This window comes from Sminthopsis crassicaudata, chromosome 2 (genome assembly GCF_048593235.1).
Source record: "Sminthopsis crassicaudata isolate SCR6 chromosome 2, ASM4859323v1, whole genome shotgun sequence".
NCBI lineage: Eukaryota > Metazoa > Chordata > Mammalia > Dasyuromorphia > Dasyuridae > Sminthopsis > Sminthopsis crassicaudata.
The window spans coordinates 290,092,562-290,113,690 of NC_133618.1; the positions used below are offsets into that span (position 1 = coordinate 290,092,562).

The window sequence follows — 21,129 nt, forward strand, 5'->3', positions numbered from 1 at the left end:
AAAAAATGCAAAAACAACAACAAAAAGGACCTGACCATAAAAAGTTACTATGTTGATAAGGAAAATCAAGACATTAACTCAGAAAAAAAGTAAACAAAAAAAAAAAGCTGCAAATAAACCCTGAAAGAAAAAAATGTGAATTGAAAACAAACCCAATAAGAACTCCCAGAAGAGTGTAAGAAGGATTTTAGAGACCAAATAAGAAAAATAGAGGAAAAATTGGGAAAATGAATGAAAATTATACAAAAAAAAAAAAAAAATTATGAGAAAGTCAACAACTTAGAGGCACTAAAAACACTGAAGGAAAGAACATCTTAAACAGCAGATAGTCAAATGGGGAAAGAGGTAAAAAAATTAACTTAAGAAATGAATTCTTTAAAAAAAAAAAAAAAAAAAAAAAAGGTAAAATTGGCCAAGTGGAAAAAGTACAAAAGCTCACTGAAGAAAATAATTTCTTAAAAATTAGAATTGGGGGGCAGCTAGGTGGCGCAGTGGATAGAGCACCAGCCCTGAAGTCAGGAGGACTGGAGATCAAATGAAGCCTCAGACACTTAACACTTCCTAGCTGTGTGACCCTGGGCAAGTCACTTAACCCCAGCCTCAGGGGGAAAAAAAAATTTATAATTGGGCAAATGGAAGCTAATGACTCCAAAAGACATCAAGAAACAAGTAAACAAAATCAAAGTAATATTTTTTTTAAAAAGAAAATATGAAATTCCTCACTGAAAAATAATCTGATTAAGATCCTGGACGTTATGCTTAAAGACTGCTCAAGGAAAATTTCCCTGATATCCTAAAACTAAAGTATAAAGCAGAAATTGAAAGAATCCACTAATCACCTTCAGAAAGAGATCCCAAAATGAAAATTCCCAGGAATATTATAACCAAATTCTAAAGGTCCCAAATCAAAGAGAAAATAGAGCAAGCAGTAGAAAGAAACAAGTCAAATTTTATGAAGCCACCATCAGAATCATGTAAGATTTAACATCTTTCACATACAAATTTGAGTGGATGGAATAACTACTTGGTGCAGTCCATACATAGAGTACCTGAAGTCAGGAGGACCTGATTTCACATCGGTCCTCAGATACTTACCACTTCCTAGCAGTGGCTGGGCAAGTCACTTAAGCCCAATTGCCTCAGGGAAAGAAAAAAAAAAGATGGGAGGAAAAGGAACTATGATAACAAACAAAAATAATCTAACCATCAAAATCTTAATCCTTTAAGGGGAAAATATGGATATTTGATGAAATAAGAGACTTTCAGGGTTTCCTGATAAAAAGACCAGAACTGAATAGAAAATCTGATGGTCAAATACAAAAGTTGAAAATTTAAAAAGATAAATATGAATGAGAAATTATAAAGGATTTAGGTTAAGGTTAAATTGTTTAAATAAGCAGAACTAGGAGATCATTATACACTTCAACAACAATACTATATGAGGATCAATTCTGATGGAAGTGGCTACCCTCAACAATGAGAGGATCCAAAGCAGTTCCAATTGATCAGTGATGAACAGAACCAGCTACACCCACTGGGAAATGAGTGTGAACCACAACACAGCATTTCCACTCTTTCTATTATTGTTTGCTTGCATTTTTGTTTTTCTTCCCAGGTTATTTTTACCTTTTCTAAATCCGATTTTTATTGTGCAGCAAGATAACTGTATAAATATATATATATATATATATATATATATATATATATATATATATATATATATATATATATATATATATATATAATATTATATTTAACATATACTTGAACATATTTAACATGTATGGGACTACCTGCCATCTAGGGGAAGGGATAGAGGGAAGGAGGGGAAAAGTTGGAAGAGAAGTTTTTGCAAGGGCCAATGTTGAAAAATTACCCATGCATATGTTTTGTCAATAAAAAGCTATAATTTAAAAAAAAATGTTTACAATCCTATATGGGAAAATGATATCTGTAACTCCTAAGAACTTTATAAGAATTAGGACAGTTAAAAATCTATATAGACAAGAGCACAGGTATGAATTGATAATGGGAAGATTTTTTTTTTAAATAAAATTACTGAGTGAAAATGAAGGATGAAGGGGAAATGAAGGGAGAAAAAAGTGGTAGAATGGCAGAAATCATCTCACATAACATAAAAGAAGTGTGAAAGGAAAAATTTACAGTGTGAGAAAGATAGAGAGTGGAAGGGTGGAACAAACCTTGACTCAAGACTTTTGAGGAGGGAAAGAATAAATGGAAATAAGAAATTAAAAATGGGAAAAATTAGGAAAGAAGTTATTAATCTTAATTGTGAATAAGAACGGATGAACTCATCCATAAAATGAAAGCAGCAAAATGGAGTGAAAACCAGATTCCAACAAAATACTGTTTAAAAGAAACATGTGAAATGGAGAGACACAAAGTAAAAACAAGGTGCTGGAACAGAATTGATTATGTTTCAGCCGAGTTTAGGAAAAAAAAAAAAAAAAAAAAAAAAAAAAACCCAGCAATCAAGATCTCAAACAAAGCAAAAGCTTTGTCTAATTTTTAAAAATAAGCAAGTAAACTACATTTTACTAAAAAAAGATACAACTGACAATGAAATAATATCAATACTAAATACACACACACACAATCCACATTCCTAAAGGTAAAGCTAAATTAGTTACAGGAAGAAACAGCAAAACTATATTAGTGGGGGACCTCAACTGTCCCTTCTCAAAATTAGATAAATCCAAACAAAATAAGCAAGAAAGAAGTTAAGAAGACTAAAATTTAGAAAAGTTAGAGATGATAGGCCTCTTAAAAAAATGAATGGGAATAGAAAGAAGTATATATTTTTCTCCACACCTTTATAAGAACTGACCAGTATGTCAGGGTATGTAGTAGGGCATAAAACCTCACAACTAAATGCAGAAAAGCAAAACTTTTTAATGCATTCTTTTCAGACCATAATGCAATAAAAATTACATGCAATAAAGAGTATAGAAACAAGTTGAAATTAGCTGGAAATTGGAAACTAATTAATTGGAAATTAATTAAATCTGGCATGCAACTAAAAAAAAGCTAAAAAAAGAACAAATTTTTAAATCCCTAATTAAACACCAAATTAGATATCCTGAATATCAAAGGATATTAATAAAACTTAAAACAAGAAAACCATTGCACTATAAATAAAAGTAGGAATTGATTTTATGGGGGAAGGGCGGGAGAGATAAACTACTGGTTAGTTTCATTAAAAATTTAAAAAAGTAAATTACCAGTACCAAAAATGAAAAGGACAAACTCACTATCAATGAAAAACAAATTAAAGCAATCATTAGAAACTATTTTGCCCAATTATATGCTAATAGCTAATAATCTGAATAAAATAGATGAATAAACAAAAATATAAACTGCCCAGATTAAGAGAAGAAATGGAATATTTAAATAACCTTACCTTTAAAAAAACATTAAAGGGCAGCTAAATGGCACACTGGATAGAACACCACTCCTGAACACAGGAGGACCCGAGTTCAAATCTGGCCTCAGACACTTAACACTTACTAAGTATAAGACACTGGGCAAGTCACTTAACTCCAATTGGAGGGAGAGAGGGAAGGAAGGAAAGAAAGAGAAAATGAACAGCTCCTAAGAAAAAATTCTCAGGACCAAATGGACTGATAACAAATACTGAAATTATTAAATTACAGTAAGCAGAACCAGGAAAACATTGTACATAGTAACAGCAATGTTATACAAAAATGAATGATTAAGCTGTTCTTAATAATACAATAATACATGACACTTCCAAAGGACCAAGATGCAAAATGCTATCTGCTCCCAAATTAAAAACTAGTTGAATCTCTATGCAGAGGAAAGCATACTTTTTAAACTTTCTTTCCTTCTGGTCTTTTTTAGTCTGTTTTCTTTTGCAACACAGCTAATATGAAAATGTTTTGTATGATTGCACATGGATAATCTATATCCGATTTTGTCATTAAAGGAATTTGCCCTGTCAAGGAAGAGGTAGGGAAGGAAAGGAAGGAAAAAAATTTGGAATTCAAAACTTAATTTTAAAATGTTATTTAAAAAAAATTTCTACACGTAAATGAGAAAAAAAAAAAAAGATGGTTTGTGTGAAGAATAGCTAATAAAAATATAATCCTAAATCATTCTGCCAACAAAGATGCTCAATGCAAACTAATTAATGAGGTTCCAATATTTGACAATATTCAGGTACTGGCAACATTAATGAACAGGGAAATTTTTGCTGACTCAGAATAGCTACCAGAAAACAGAACAGTAGGGAAGAATAAACAGTGTTTTTCCTATCTCCCTCTATAAGGAAACTGGATTAATTTAATGCTCTCAAATTTAGAATTTCTCCCTAATCTCCACAGCTAAACTCTGATTTGTCTTGGTGCTTTGAACCAGCACACTGAGGCTGTTAGGGGATTATGAGGAAAACTATAAAATAGAAAGAAACTTCATTGAAGGCTATCAAAATTGATAGAATGTACACACTATAACTGGGAGCTCTAAAAGCACAAGTGACAGATTTTTGTTCAGAATACAACCCCCAAGTCTTCAAGAAGGTGCAAAGTTCAAACACTAAGTAAGAGGATAAGGTAATATGTAAAAGAACAAATAGAAAATCAACAAATACTTAGCAAGCACCAACTATGTACTAGGCAGTGTGATAAGCACAGTGAAATAAGCCTTCTCTTGGAGATGTTCACAATTTATTTTATGTTCATTGAGAAACCACATTGTATATTTATCAGCATATAGAATTTCTTTACTTTTGTTGTTACAAGTTAGGACCATATATGTTGGACCATGTAGTGAACCCCCAGTAGTAAATACCTCTACCAGCACAGATCTGTTCCTTCTGAGCAACCTGGATATTAGAATTCCTAGCGGATAGTACTACAAGCATGAGTGACTACCCAACCCCAGCCAAAAAGCAGAAATTCATACTAGACCAAATACAAGAAAATACAGTTATATGTATTTTTCTACTCCAGGAATGGGCAAAAAAGTCAGACATCTGCCCATGGGCAAAAGGAAAGGAGGCCAACAGCAAACCAAGCCTGTTGCTTTCCAGGATGATCAGAAAGATTAGAGATCAGACAACTAGATACATGTAGACTGCAAGGTTTTCAGTCCAAACCAAGAGTGTAGAACAGGAAAGGCTTCATGTAAGAGGTTATACACAAGTGGCTAAAGATTCTCAGAGCAGAGTAAAGAGGTATTCTAGACAAAAGGACCAACCCATACAAATGCTAAATGTGAAGCAGGTCAGACTAGAGAGCACAATAGTAAAATAAGTAAAAAGCCTGGAAAGGCAGGTAGAGCCAAGCTTCAAAGGGCTTTAAAATGATAGTGAAGAGTATATTGATGCCTAAAGGCAAAAGAAAACTACCTGGAGCTTATTACACAGGGGAGTAAAATGCTCAGGCCTTTGCTTTAAGAATGCAAAGGATCATCTGAAAAGAAAGACTCAAAGTGAGGAGATCAACTGGGATACTACCACAACAGTCTGGGCAAGAAGAGATGAGGACCAGAACTGAGGTGATGGCTAATATGGGTCAAGAGAAGAGAAGCAGGAAGATAATCCAGATAGTCTTTCCTAATTTCACAAGATATAATAAAGTAGAAGCAGAGTAGACCCAGCAATAGAAAAAGGGATCAAAAATCCTAGTCTTCCCTCAAATAATCAAACAGGTCGAGTAAACATGAGCAAGTTATAGTCCCACTTTAAGCAAAGTAAAGATCTGATAATTCAGATTTGCAAAACTTATTTTTAAAAAACTGTCAAGTACCCTAAACATAAATCATTTTAGAAATATTTTAAGTACATCAAACACTTGTTGGTATAAATATGTAGTAATGTACATAAGGTAAAAGTATGGATACAATTAATTATATCATACGTGTGTGTGTGTGTGTGAGAGAGAGAGAGAGAGAGAGAGAGAGAGAGAGAGAGAGAGAGAGAGAGAGAGAGAGAGAGAGAGACCCCAAAGCATAAGATGTCATCTGTTGTTATGGGAAAGTATTCTACAGTTAAACTACAGCTCTATTTACTGTATCACTTATATGACATTGGAGAAATAACGTCCATTGTCCAGGCCTCATTTTCTTCATCTGTAAATACTCCTTGCATGCCAGAAGTTGTTTTCAAGGGTAAACCCAAATCCCTCCTTCTATAAGTGGCCTTTAGTCATCCCATCTGCCATTAGTACCATTCCTTCAGAAATTACTTTCTATCAACTCTGTAATTAGATACATTATTTTCCTATCTTCCCCAACATTGCAACATTACTAGAGCAAGAATAATGAATGAGCAAGAAATGCTATGTTTGCCTTTCTTTGTAACCCCCCTGCTTGGTGCAGTTTGTTGTTATAGTTCAATTATTTCAGTCATGTCTAATTCTTCCTGACTCTATTTGAAATTTTCTTAACAAAGATACTTCCTGATTTGACATTTCTTTCTCCAGCTCATTTTTTTTTACTAATTTTATAATTATAATTTTTTTTGACAGTAATAGGCATGGGTAATTTTTTTTACAACATTATCTCTTGTACTCAGTTCTGTTCCGAAATTTCCCCTCCTTTCGTCTACCCCCTCCCCTAGTTGACAGGCAATCCCATACTGTTAAATGTGTTATAGTATATCCTAGATACAATATATATGTGCAGAACCAAATTTCTTGTTGCACAGGAAGAATTGGATTCAGAAGGTAAAAATAACCTGGGAAGAAAGACAATAGTGCAAACAGTTTACACTCATTTCCCAGTGTTCCTTCTCTGAGTATAGCTGATTCTGTCCATCATTGATCAACTGGAACTGAATTAGATCTTCTCTATGTTGAAGATATCCACTTCCTATCTTCAACATAGAGAAGAGCTAATCCAATTCCAATTGATCAATGATGGACAGAATCAGCTACATCCAGAAAAGAAACACTGGGAAATGAGTATAAACTGTGAGCATTGTTTTGTTTTGTTTTTCTTCCCAGATTATTTTTAGCTTCCGGATACAATCCTTCCTTTGCAATAACAACAACAACAACAAAATTCGGTTCTGCACATATATATTGTACCTAGGATATACTATAAGATATTTAATATGTATGGGAATGCCTGCCATCTAGGGGAGGGGGTGGAGGGAAGGAGGGGAAAAATTCGGAACAGAAGGGAGTACAAGGGATAATGTTGTAAAAAAAAAAAAAAAAATTACCTATGAATATGTACTGTCAAAGAAAATGTTATAATTATAAAAATTAATTAAAAAAATAAATAAATAAAAGATATCCACTTCCATCAGAATACATCCTCATACAGTATCGGTTGTTGATTTCCTGGTTCTGCTCATTTCACTCAGCATCAATTCATGTAAGTCTCTCCAAACCTCTCTGTATTCATCCTGCTGGTCATTTTTTACAGAGCAATAATATTCCATAACATTCATATACCATAATTTACCCAACCATTCTCCAATTGATGGGCATCCATTCATTTTCCAGGTTCTAGCCACTACAAAAGGGGCTGCCACAAACATTTTGGCACATACAGGTCCCTTTCCCTTCTTTAGTATTTCCTTGGGATATAAGCCCAGTAGTAGCACTGCTGGATCAAAGGGTATGCACAGTTTGATAACTTTTTGGGCATAATTCCAGATTATTCACCAGAATGGTTGGATTCTTTCACAACTCCACCAACAACGCCCAGTGTCCCGGTTTTCCCACAGCCCCTCCAACATTCATCATTATTTTTTCCTGTCATTTTAGCCAATGTGACAGGTATGTAGTAGTATCTCAGAATTGTCTTAATTTGCATTTCTCTGGTCAATAGTGACTTGGAACACTTTCATATGAGTAGAAATAGTTTCAATTTCATCATCTGAAAATTGTCTGTTCATATCCTTTGACCATTTATCAATTGGAGAATGGTTTGATTTCTTATAAATTAGAGTCAGTTCTCTATATATTTTGGATATGAGGCATTTATCAGAGCCTTTAACTATTAAAAATATTTTCCCAATTTGTTATTTCCCTTCTAATCTTCTTGGCATTAGTTTTGTCTGTACAAAAGCCTTTTAATTTGATATAATCAAAATTTTCTATTTTGTGATCAATAATGATCTCTAGTTCTCCTTTTATCACAAATTCCTTCCTCCTCCATAAGTGTGAGAGGTAAACTATCCTATGTTCCTCTAATCTATTTATTTATTTATTCATTCATTCATTCATTTATTTTTGAGGCTGGGGTTAAGTGACTTGCCCAGGGTCACACAGCTAGGAAGTGTTAAGTGTCCGAGACCAGATTTGAACTCTGGTCCTCTGGAATTCAGGGCTGGTGCTCACCAACTGCACCACCTAACTGCCTCCCTTCTAATCTATTTATGATCTCATTCTTTACGCCTAAATCATTTTGATCTTATCTTGGTATATGGTGTTAAGTGTGAGTCCATGCCTAATTTCTGCCATACCAATTTCTAGTTTTCCCAGCAGTTTTTGCCAAATAATGAATTCTTATCCCCAAAGTTGGGATCTTTGGGTTTGTCAAACTAGTTGTACGCTATTTTGTCCTGTGAACCTAACCTATTCCATTGATCAACTACTCTATTTCTTAGCCAATACCAAATGGTTTTGGTGACTGCTGCTTTATAATATAGTTTTAGATCAGGTACAGCTAGGCCACCTTCATTTGATTTTTTTTCACATTAATTCCCTTGAAATTCTCGACCTTTTGTTCTTCCATATGAATGTTGTTATTTTTTTCTAGGTTATTAAAATAGTTTCTTGGGAGTCTGACTGGTACAGCACTAAATAAATAGATAAGTTTAGAGAGTATTGTCATCTTTATTATATTCACTCGGCCTATCCAAGAGCACCTAATGTCTTTCCAATGATTTAAATCTGACTTTACTTTTGTGGCAAGTGTTTTGTAATTTTGCTCATATAATTCCTGACTTTTCTTTGGTAGATTCTCAAATATTTTATACTCTCGACAATTGTTTTGAATGGAATTTCTCTTTGTATCTCTTGCTGTTGGATTTTATTGGTTATGTATAAAAATGTCCAGCTCATTTTACAAAGGAGGAAACTGAGGCAAAAAAGGTGAAGTGATTTACCCAAGGTCATACAGCTAGTGTCTGGGGACTGGATTTGTATTCTCAAAGGTGACTATTTCTGACTCCAGGCCCAATACTGGATGCACTTTGACACCTAGCTCATTAATAAGCGGCCAGCAGTAAGTCCTAAGTTAAATCACATTTGGTCCTTGTTTGGGTCCTGATTAACTTAGATTAAATATAAAAAGCAACAATTTTTAATTCGACCAAAAATCTTGTGAGTCTTCCCCTTCCAGATTCATTTACTTATTTATTGAGATTTTTTTTGGAGGGGGGTGGGGTAGATAGGGGAGTAGGTGAAAAAGAAGATTCTTTGCTTAAATTGCTATCTAGCCTTAATCAATGAATGGGTGCAGCCTCGGTCAAACCTGTGGAAGACCTTAGCTTAAAAAGGCCAAGGTTTCCCACTGCATCCAAATAGTCATCCTGATCTACCCCTGGCTCCAGTATCCAAATGACTCTAGAAGGGAAAGTGAGGCAGGTGACCTTGCACAACCCTCCCTCACTTAAATCCAATTCATTTGGGTGTCATCGAATCCCTTCTCTGATGTCATAGACCTCTTCCAGAACAAAGGACAAAACAGCAGCATCAGCAGCAGAGCACATAGTAAGTACTTCATAAAAACTAATTGAAAGTTAAGAAAAGCCAAGAAAACAATACACTCAATCACAGTGAAGTAAATGAAAAAGAAAAACCACAATAGAAAATGTAGTTACAAAAGAACAATGAACAAGTTTACACTATTAAGTTCTTACTTTAAAAAAAAAAAAAAAAAGCAATGGAGAACGGATCCAACCATAGAAAATTATTATGGGAATAGAGAAGACCAGGGTTCATCTTTAGAGAAGGACATACTGAAGTTTAAAAAAAAAAAAAAATCTTCCCCTAACCCAAAGAGTAACATTAAATGACTACCTGCCCAAAAAGAATTTATAGAAAATCTGAAAAAAAAAAAAAACTTTAAAAATCAAATGAGATTGAGCAAGAACTTTTAAAAATCCAAGATTATGAAAAAAAAAAAAAAAGTCAACCAACTAGAAAAGGAAATCCAGAGTCTTTGAAAATTACAATTTGGGCAAGGGGAAGTCAGTAAAGTTATAAAGAGACCAAGAAATAAAGAAATAAAACAAAATATAAAGAATGAAAAAATAGGTGAGAATGGTAAAACATCTTAAAAAAAACAAACAAACAAACAAAACAACCAAGAGATAGAAGAGGTCAAGAAGAAAAAAAATATATAATATATGAAAGCCAAAAGAAGAACCTTGATACAATATAAAAAATAATTAAACTGTCCAGAAATGATAGAACAAGAAGGTAAAGTAGAAATAGAAAAAATTCACTGATCACCACTTCAAAGAGATCTGACAAGAAAAACACAGAAATATCATTGCTAAATTTCAAAAACCCCAGATCAAAGAGAAACTTATACAAGCAACAATAAATAAATAAATAAGATTCAAATATGTTGGAGCTACAATATAAATTGCACAGGATTTATTAGCAGCTACAACAAAAGAAACTATAGGTAACGGTGTACTATATATCAACAATCAAAAGACTAGGGTTGCCGCCAAAAATACTATATCAAGCAAAGCTAAGTATGATACTGAATTCAAAAATGAACATTTTACAGGATTTTGTATCAAACAAACCTAGACTCAAAAGAAAATTTAACATATAGAGCCAACAAAGACAAATTTCAAGGGATTCAATAAGGACAAATTGTGTTTTATAAATGGAAACAAGCTACATGACCACAAACATTAGTAACTGGGTAGTCCAAAAAGATTGGAGTAGAACTGAATATGATATGACTAAGCAGCAAAATCTATATAAATGAGGTGATAACAAGAATTAACACAAAGAATTTTATATAGGGGAGGAGGGCTGATGGTACTGAAAACCTGCTCACATCACAAATGGGTTAAAGAGGGCAAGGAAGTGCCTAAGCATCCACTTCCCCTTGAAGAAGGGCATAACACCTTCCAAAATCTATACAGAAATAAGGGAGGAGTAAATGACCAAAAGGAAAAGGAAAATGGGGAGACAAAAAACAAAAAAATACTTTATTCTCTTATTCATTCCATATAGAATCTAAAATGCAGAAAAACACAATATTCACCTCACAAAAAAACTCCTTACCAAGCAATCCTTCTTCTCATACTGAAATTAAAAGTAATACCAACTGAATCTTATCTACTACTGAAAGATTTGCAAAGTGTTATGCCTACACTAACTCATAAGTTGATCTTTACATCAACTATGGGTATTATTTCCAAAAATTTATAACAATTTTACAGTTAAGAAAATTGAAATAATTAAACTTAGCCCCAACAAATACAAAACCATTACTCAAACTGAAACACTTATAATTTATCATATAATTCAGCACTGAAAGGTCAAGAGAACAGGATTCTAATCTCCACCATTAATGTGCTATGGGAAGTCACTTCTATGAAGGTCTGCTTCCTCCTTCAGAAACTTCATCAAACTATGTAATCTCGAAGGCCCCTTTCTAGATTTAAAAGTCTGAGTCTAAATTCTACAGAATGCTGCATTCCACAGTTTTTATCTTCCCAATTAGACAAATTTATTTTCAAGAACTATCTTAATCAATCAATAAACATTAAGCATCTACTATGTGCCAGGCACTATGCTAAGTGCTGGGAATGAAAAAGAAGCTAAAAACAGTCTCTGCCTTGAAGAAGCTTACAATCTAATAGTGACAATATGCAAATAAATATGTACAAAGCAGGATAAATAGGAAATAATTAACAGATGAAAAGTGCTAGAATTAAGAAGGTTTGGGAAAGTATTTTAATGACAGGATTTTTAGCTGGTACTTAAAAGAAGCCAAGAAAGTCAGTAGGTGGAATTAAGAACATATTATATGTCCCAGGCACTAGTGATACAAGTATGATTTGATTTCTATTCTATTAAATGAGGGAAACAATTACACATATAAGTGAATACAACTTAATCACAAAGTAAATAAATATAAATGTCTAACTAGTTTTCCTTCTTTCGGTAGAAAAATAGAAGACTGGAATATGGTACACAAGATCAGTAGTAGTTAAAAATCAATTTTGTTTAACTCTCTTTTTGTTGTTTTAAGGGAAAACTGGATTGGGAGAAGGGAAAGGAACAGGTATATATCAGTAAATGACTACTGTAAGAACAAAAAGGCATCAATAAAACCTTAAAAATAATATGGAGGGGAGGAGGGGGAATCAAAGCTAGGTAGCACAATGGACTAACCCAAATTGCCACCAAATAAATAAAAAAATGATATTATTCTCCTATACTATAAGGTCATCTGAAGAAGCATTTCTATTGAATTTTAAGCAAAACAAACTAATTTCCTCACATCTCCTTTAGATAAATGGTTAGGTATTATTTTCCCTTTAAAGGGAAGGAAGCACACAGACTATTAAGTGATTTGCCCAATCCCCCAACTAGAGCCAGAGCCAAGATTTAACTCAAGAATTCTTAGAAAATCTAATAGATTTTTATTTTTTACCCAGGACTTTATTCCCTTGCTAAAACTAGAACCAAATGCTGAGTGGACTTTCTTTTCCCCTACTCCCCCAGCTCATTCTATACCCATTTTAAAAGGAAAAAAATCTTTACTTAAAGAAGAACTTAGCTAACACAACTGCTACATTAACTCATTCAAGAGAGCAAAAAAAAAAAAAAAAAAAAAAAAGGAAAACTATTTAAGAGATCAGAAGAAAATCAATTTCCAAAACCCTCCCTCCTTTCCGCAGAAAGGCCAGCCCAAGATAAAAGAATTAGCATTAGAAAAAGCTGTCCTCAACCCACAGGTTCAGCAGGTGGCTGTCCTTTATCATAATTGAAAGCACAAGGTTTTAAGGACAAACTGAATATCACAATATATCACATACCATAAATTGGTTTTTAAAAACTTCTGCAGCAAATATAAAAATGTACCCCTAAGAATATAAAGTACATTATTTATTCCTGCTTATAACTCCCACCATTATTGTGAGCCAAAAAAAAAAAAATTTTTTTTAATTTATTGACTAGATATTACAATCTGAACAGGCACTAAAAGAGAGGGGGAGTAGTTTTCATTTTGAGCACCATCCAAAACACTCATAACAGAACCTGAAATTCACAGTTTTTGCCAAAATTTCAGGATTTTTTTTTTTTATATTCCCTTCCTTTTATTTGGAATTAAATGTTTTAAATTATAAGTGAATACCAAAACATTCAGCAAAATGAACATTTCAAATAGATGTCAATTCCCAAAAGGAGTAAGTGAACTCTATGCCAGGGACTATGATAAGAGCAGAGAGAGCACTAGACTTGGAACCAGAGGGCTTGGCTTCAACTCAGGTCCTGCCCTACCCACTGTGCTATTCAGTAGCCCTTCAAAATACAGACCACATTCTAAGGTGCTGCAATTTACATCTTCGGAGCACTTAGCCCACCAGAATACAGAATCCTTGATGAACTGATCGAACCATGCTTTGCTGCAGTGATGAGAACACAAGCCTCAAGAGTAATATTTCCTAGCTGCATGATCTTGGCTAAGTCTAAAACTGGGATAGTTCTACTAACAGGTTGTGTTGGGAAAAAAGAGATGCTTACCAAGCCAGCCATTAACCACAGCTCTCAGCAAGACCCACCTACTGTAAAGATTCCCAAATAAAGAAACTGAAGGGGGAAAAAACAGTTATTAGAAAGAAAAAAAGGACAATTCAAGGCTACTTTAGATTTGGAAGTACACAAAATCAAGCCCTCACCTAAGGCTAGAAATTATACACAAAGTGTCTACTCTACAAACTATTTAATCTGATAATAAACTAGGTACCCTTTAGCTACAAACACAAAATGACACAGGGTAACATCATTAAAAGTATTAACCAACATTTCTCAAATCTTAAATAACTGCAAGAAAACCTAAAAACCCTTATGCTAAAATATAGATATGGATATAAATAAAGGGTCTAAGCCCATTACAAAAATGGTTCCTTAAAAGTATTATGTGATATATTGTGTTTAATTTATACTTTAACATATTTAACATATATTGGTCAACCTGCCATCTGGGAGGAAGGGGAGAAGCAGGGGAAAAATTAGAACAAAAGGTTTGGCAATTGTCAATGTTGTAAAATTACCCATGCATATATCTGGTAAATAAAAACTATTTTAAAAAATAAATTTAAAAAAAAAAGAGTATTATGTGAGAATTCCATAGTAACAAAATAACAGATAGCATTTATAATGCTCTTTAAGATTGGCAAACACTTTACAAATAATCTCATTTTAACCATATAACCACCCTAGGATTTAGGTAATATTACTGTTCCCATTTTGCTGATAAGGATACTTAAGGCAAAATTGCCCACAGTCATGCCTGAGGAAGGATTTGAATTCAACATACTATCTATCCACTGTACCACTTTTAAAAGACTATATAATATGCTTAGTGGTTAATATTAATGCATCCTGATACCCTTTCAAGGTACCTAGAAAATGCAACCTATGCATTACATTTTCATGCTTTTGATAGGAAGCTCTTGTTTTCGCAACTCCAGCATCTAAAGAGTCAGAAGGGACCTGTGACTTCACCTTTTCTAACCAGTCAGTGAGCCAGAAATCCTTTCTAAGACATTATCAACAAGTGGTCATTCAGTCTTCATTACTCTTAAGAAAGGGAAAACCCACAACCTCCCCAAGCACACATTACACTCTTGGACAGCTCTGAATGTGAGCAGATGTTCCATCAGCCTCTGCACAGCTCCTAGTTCTGACCCCTGGGACCAAGCTGATCAAGGCTATTACCTCTTCTACATGGCCATCCTTCAAACAGATGAGGGGAGTTATCTTCCAAACTCCTCTTCCCCTAATCCCCATCTTCTCTTCTAGCTAAACACTGCCCAGGCCCTTCTTTCTCCCAATCCTTTTCTCCAGTTCTCTCTTATCAAATCTGCCTCACCTCCCTGGGAGACACTTCAGTTGGCCAATGTCCTTCCTAAAATGTGCCACCCAGACCTGAATACAACAACAGATGTGGCCAGGAGAATTCACCTCCATGTCCCGGACATTTTGCCCTTCTTAATGTAGCCTATTTGAAGTCTAGTGACTAGCTACACATTCCCTTCAAGTTTGAAAAGCTTACTTTCTAGGGGGAAAATGAGCCTGAAGGAGCAGTGCCACATGAAATCCATGCCATCCCTAAACACAGAATGACACACCACAGGGCTTTTTTTACACAAGGTGAATTCTTTCCTTTCCAAGAGAAAGGGGTGGGTGGAGAAAAGAAAAAAGACAATATCAGTAGAAAGGAAAAACAGAGTCTTTAGATGCCTGGGAAACAGACCTCTAGACCTACAAGGAACTGAAAAAGTTACTGTAGAACTATCAATTCTGCCAAACTCTAACCACTTATATGCCAACTACTGCCACCTGCTTCTCTCTATTCATTCCCGACTAAAGAATGGTAAGTTTAAACTTTCCAATATGGTTCTTAGAAGCAAGGGGTATGTACATCCCATCTTAGAAAACAAATGTGTAATATCCAAACATAAAACAAATATCAGTTAGATGACTATTTATTAAAGATACATATTCCCTCTTTAGAAATGGTTTCATGTTAAGCATATCCTTTAAACAAAGGATTCTTAAGACCTTTTCAATATCATGGACATCTCTGGCAGCCTGGTGAAGCCTATGGACTCCTCAGAAGAATGATTTTAAATGCATAAAATCCATATATGTACATATAGATATATGTATAAAATACATATATTTATGTATGCATGCCAGCAAAGTGGTTGACAAGATAGTTTGTTTTGTTTTTTGTTTTGTTTTGTTTTTTTAAATTCACAGCCCACAGATTAAGAATCCCTGCCCTAGGAGCAGCTAGGTGGCACAGTGGATAGAGCACCAGCCCTTAAGTCAGGAGGACCTGAGTTCAAATTTGACCTCAGACACTTAACACAGTCTGGCTGTATGACCCTGGACAAGTCACTTAACCCCAGTTGCCTCAGCAAAGCAAAAAGAAAAAAAAATTCCTACACTACAACCACTTACTTTTTTTTAAATTTTTCAACATTGATCCTTGCAAAAACTTCTGTTTCAACTGTTCCCCTTCTTCCGTCTACCCCCTCTCCTAAATGGCAGGTAGTCCCATACATGTTAAAAGTGTTAAAGTATATGTTAAATCCAATAGATGTATACATATTTATACCATTATCTTGCTGCACAAGAAAGATCAGATTTAGAAAGAAGGTAAAAATAACCCGAGAAGAAAAAATAAAAATGCAAGTAAACAATAACAGAAAGAATGGAAATGTTATGATGAAAATCACTTACTTTCAATTTACATTTATCAGAAGAGACATGCCAATTCCATGGTCACTTAAAATCTAATTAAGCATGGGGACAAAGGTCTTCCCAAGTCAGAAATTTTCCAAGTTGGAGAGAGCAGAACATATGTGGAAAAGCATTGGACTTAAGACATAACATACTTAAATGTTTGTTGACTGTTTGCATGAGTAACATTCAAGCCAAGTGATCTGAGACAAGCCATTTATTACTTCCTACCTTCACAGACTCACAATTTCATCTGAAGATAAATAGGTGCCCAGGAGGAACAAAAGAGCTCAAACTGCTCAATCAACAAGCATTTAGCTTCACCAAGGCTAAGGCTCAGGAGACCAAGGCAAAGAAATCCAACATTTCCTGCCCACAAAGAACTTACCTTTCCCCAGAAAAAAATCTTTCCACATCCGACTGCTTACAAAATATTTAAGTGTTTTACAAGCTAAATTATGATCTTTAATGGGAAGAGATTTTTTTAAAAAAGAATTTCTATGTAGCATCTCAATCCATGGACCAAAAAAGAAAAAGCTACTCAGAATCTTAACCATAGGAAAACACTCCCAAATTCAGGGGTGGATCAATTAAATGCATACTTTCAACTCAACTTCACAGGTATCCCTACACAAAAGTGAGCTAATTGTTTTGGACAGTGCCTAAATGTCTCAACACCTCTAGCACTCTGCATCCCTGACTTCCATCAGTAGCTTTAATCTTGTAAATCCTATATATATGCAACACAACCTGGAAATATCTATCAACTCCATCTGCGACGACTGCTCAGGAATCAAGAGACCCACCCCCAGTCGTTTTCACTGGGTCCCAAGTGTGAGAGACGCAGAAAGAAGACCCCAGAACGGGCTCTTCTCCTTACCTGCACAGGTCGGCGAAGGCCTGGAAATTGAGCTTCTTGATCTTCTTCTCGCTCAGCCAGTAACCAACTCTTTTCCCCTTCAAAAAGGTCTGCATCTTCGTCCTTCGATGGGGGCACTGCAGAGGAGGTGGGTAGGGGGTGCCGGGTCACAGCGGACAAGACTGAGTCCCCAAGACTCACCCAGCCACGGTCTCCGCTCACAAATGGAGAACCGAGACTCAGGAAAAAAGAATACTGCAGGGAATAAATAAGACAGAGGGAACAGGGTTAAAATAATAATAGAGGCAAGCGAGTGAAATTCACTAGCAGTGTCCCCCGAGGAGCATCAGCGGCTGTCGCGCTCCCACGCCCCACACACACACTCCCCCGGCCGGTGCAGCAGGGCGGCGGAGGCTGCCACGGATCTCCCTCCAGGCAACTTTCAAGTGTCTATTTGCCCGTCCAGGCCCCGGAGTAGAAAGGACAGGCAGAGAGCTGGGATGGGGAGGGGGCGGGGAGAAAGGGAGGAGGAGGAGCATGGGTGGAGATGAAGAGGAAAAGGGGAAGGTTTAAAAAAAAAAACAGAAGGAGCTTTACCTTCCCAAAGACCCACAAGTAAAGCACACGAGAAGCACCCCGGCCGCGCGAGCACGAAGCTTTCGGCTCAGCTTGCAGAACACCACCCCCAGGGTAGCGGCGGCGGCGGCACTGGAGGAAGAGAAGGCGGCGGCTCAGGCTCAGCCCCCAAACCGGAGCCGCGCGCCCGCCCCCCAAATCCTCCACCCCTTTTTTTCCCTCCCCTCCAGCACTCTCGGTCTCCCCCACCTTCTCCGCCCCTTCCCTTTATCCCGCCCAGGGCAGCACGCTCGCTCCCTCGCTCAGGCTGAAGCACAGCGGGAGGTGAAGGCGCCGGAGAAGAAGGGAGAGTTCGAATCCTCTCAGCCCCACCTCAGACCCCCCGGCGAGTTCGAACCCTGCGCGAGCGAGGGCCCACACCTCCCGGCCCCCTGCCGAGCCCTCAGCGAAGGCCGGCCGGGCAGCACGAGCCTCCAGCCCGGCCCTCCTCCTGCAGTCCCCTCCCCCCAAGCTCGAGGGCTGCCTTCCCCGCCGCCTCCTCTTCCCTTCCTACCTCCTCTTACTCCAGGCCGCCGCTGGAAGCCCGCTATTCTCAGCCGCCGCCTCCGTGGCCACTTCCTCCTCCAGCCGCCGCCGCCGCCGCCGCTTCTTGCAACACCCCCCCCCTCCACCCTCTGGTACTAGGCGGGCGGGGGGGGGGAAGCCGGCTTGACACACCCTCCCGCTGTCGAGATGGGGGGTCCGCAGCTCGACCCTCAGGCCCTCTAGCGCCCGCCCCGGCCACTTCCTACAGGGAATACGAGGGGCGTTCGGGGGCTGCCCCTGGGCCACCCGGCCTCCGGAGCGCGCGCCTTGCCCCTCCCCCCTCGCTCCAGCCCCGCGAACCGGGCCACTTAAACCCCGCGCCGGCAGGGGGCAGCACTGCACGGAATGAATCTTAAAGGGACAGGAGCTCTCTCCCTCCCTCTCTTCTCTCCCCATCCCCCCAGGCTTTTGAACTTTGGAAGATGAGGTAGGGAGACCAAAAGTCCTCCTAGTCCGGGACGGTGGGGAGGGATAGGGGGGGCTCTAAAGGGGATGTTCTGAAAGGTCTCCTCCCCCACCTTATGCAAATGACTGGGCCCAATGTTAAAAATTACAGCTGCTTCCCACCCCGAGCTGAGCTGATTCACACCCAGCCCAGCCGACCGAAACCTACCTCAATATTCTTCCAATTCTGAGAAAAAACCATATTCAGGCAATAGGGCCAGAAGTTTTATAATGATCAAGCAGACCTTGGGCAAATCACCTAATCTCTGTGCCTCAGTTTCCTATAAAATGGGGTAATAGCACCTGCCTCCCAAGTTTTTTTTGAGAAATGCATGAAATGACAAATGTAAAGCGACACTGCCTGACGCATAAGGGCTCTGTACACAGATAAAAGCCCCTGCCCTCAAAGGCCTTCTTATCTAGTTAGGAAGACATAAAACATGCACAAAATTATTCACTAAAACTTAACTATGTGTAGTGCTTTATGGCTTTTCAAAAGGGTTGAGATCCATTTATCTCGTTTTATTCAAGTGAGACTTGTGAATTAGCATGAGCTATTTTAATGAGGAAAGGATCAGAGAAGTTGTGGCTTTCTTGAGGCCTCAAAAGAAATGTGTTCCTGCACCTCGATTCAAAATATATTATTTAAAGATTTAATACAATAGAAAAGATCCTAGAAAGAATTCTCTAAGCCTATTCAGAAACCTGTTTCTAGGTCTTAACTTCTTAGGCCGCAGTCCTGCCTCATCAATATGGAATAGGTTTCTCAAACCAACAACTCCAAAATAGAATTTGTCATCTTTCTTCCAAAATCTCCCATCCTTCTGAATTTTCCTGTTTCTGTCAACTTTCCTTCCAGTGACCCAGATTCCCTCATTCTGCATAGCCATTTAATTGCCAAATTTTGCTGACCCCAAAACAATTCATACTTTTTTACTAAACAAGCCACAGCCTTAATTCAGGCCCTCATCCCCTCTATCCTAGATCACTACAAGGGACCTCTAATTACATTCCCTGTCCCAGGTCTCTCCCCTCCTACCATCACTTCATTCTCCCACTACTGCCAAAGCGACTTTCCATAAGCACAGATGCCACTAGTGTCACTAGTTGAAAGTACGAGGCTAGGATTCAGAAGACGCAGGACTGAATGTGCTGTTCCAGGATTCACTCACTAGCTGTGTGACTTCAACCTGTATTAAGCACTTACTAAGCTCAAGGCAAAGACGTCATTCCAGAGGACATTACAGGCATCAGTTAGGTAATTATACGGTTATGTGAGTAGACAGAATAGTATTAATCAGTTGAGGAAAAGAGATTTGGAAGACCTAAATTTGGATGTAGCTGACTCCTTAGCCTACCCCTTTAGGGAAGGGAGAGAGAATTCCCAGAATGGGGAACAGTTTGCTTATATATGTGGAATTAAGACTATGGAATGCCTTCTTTAAGTCCTGTTTATCCAGGAAGCTATAGAATATAGGAAGGGGCCTGATATGAAAAAAGATTGAAAAAAGTATATTGAATCCAGTTTGCAGACCTTTGTTAGGCTGAGGAATTTGTGTTTTATATTAAGGGCAATCAGGAGATACTAATATTTTTTATTCTGGGGAACTCCAAGGGGAGACCTGGACTTTAGGAAGATTATTTTGGCAGCAATGTGACAGATGGTTTAGAGAGTAGAAAGGAAGTGTGAAAACTATTTCAGAAATCTTGTCAACAGCTGATGAGTATTTAACCAGCATGGAGGCCATGTGAGTGAAAAGAGGCAGCAGATAGGAGTGAAATGTCTGGTGAATAAAATTAACTGTTTGGTTATGGGTAGGAGGACTGGAAAATGAAAGAGAAGATAAAGTCAAAGATTAGGTACAAGCTGATAGCCATCGAGCACTGTCAACATCCAGAGATAAAGAGTATGGAAGAGGAATGAGTTCCTCCCTCCTCTTACTATCCCAGCCATCACCCCTGTTCTGCCTATACCTTCCTTCCCTTCAAATCTTGGCAATCCAGTTAAACTACACACTGCCCTCTACTTTTAAATTCCTTGTTCCCTTCCCATTACCTTTCATAGCTTTCCCAACCTCAGTTCTGAAATGCTCTTGTCCTTTCTTTAAGAAGTCATTTTGCTTCTGAAGAAAAACATCTATTAACAGTTCTAATTTCTATGAACATCCCCTCCTCCCACAATGTAGTCACTTAAATTGGCTTCCTAACTGGGAG

General features: G+C 37.3%; 1 protein-coding gene across 2 annotated transcripts in view; it reads right to left on the reverse strand.

Annotated features, from left to right (window-relative positions):
• ITPK1 (inositol-tetrakisphosphate 1-kinase) overlaps positions 1–18,771 on the reverse strand; it is a 333,492-nt gene extending 314,721 nt beyond the window's left edge. The window contains exons 1-3 of one of the 2 annotated variants that reach the window (XM_074289657.1): positions 18,440–18,771; positions 17,908–18,018; positions 17,332–17,565 (exon numbers count right to left, since the gene is read on the reverse strand). In XM_074289657.1, coding sequence (XP_074145758.1) covers positions 17,332–17,426 — 95 coding nt within the window. In that variant the 5' untranslated portion in view covers positions 17,427–17,565; positions 17,908–18,018; positions 18,440–18,771. The remainder of the gene's footprint in view (positions 1–17,331; positions 17,566–17,907; positions 18,019–18,439) is intronic. The other variant, XM_074289658.1, reaches the window with a different exon arrangement.
• Positions 18,772–21,129: the final 2,358 nt, after the last annotated feature.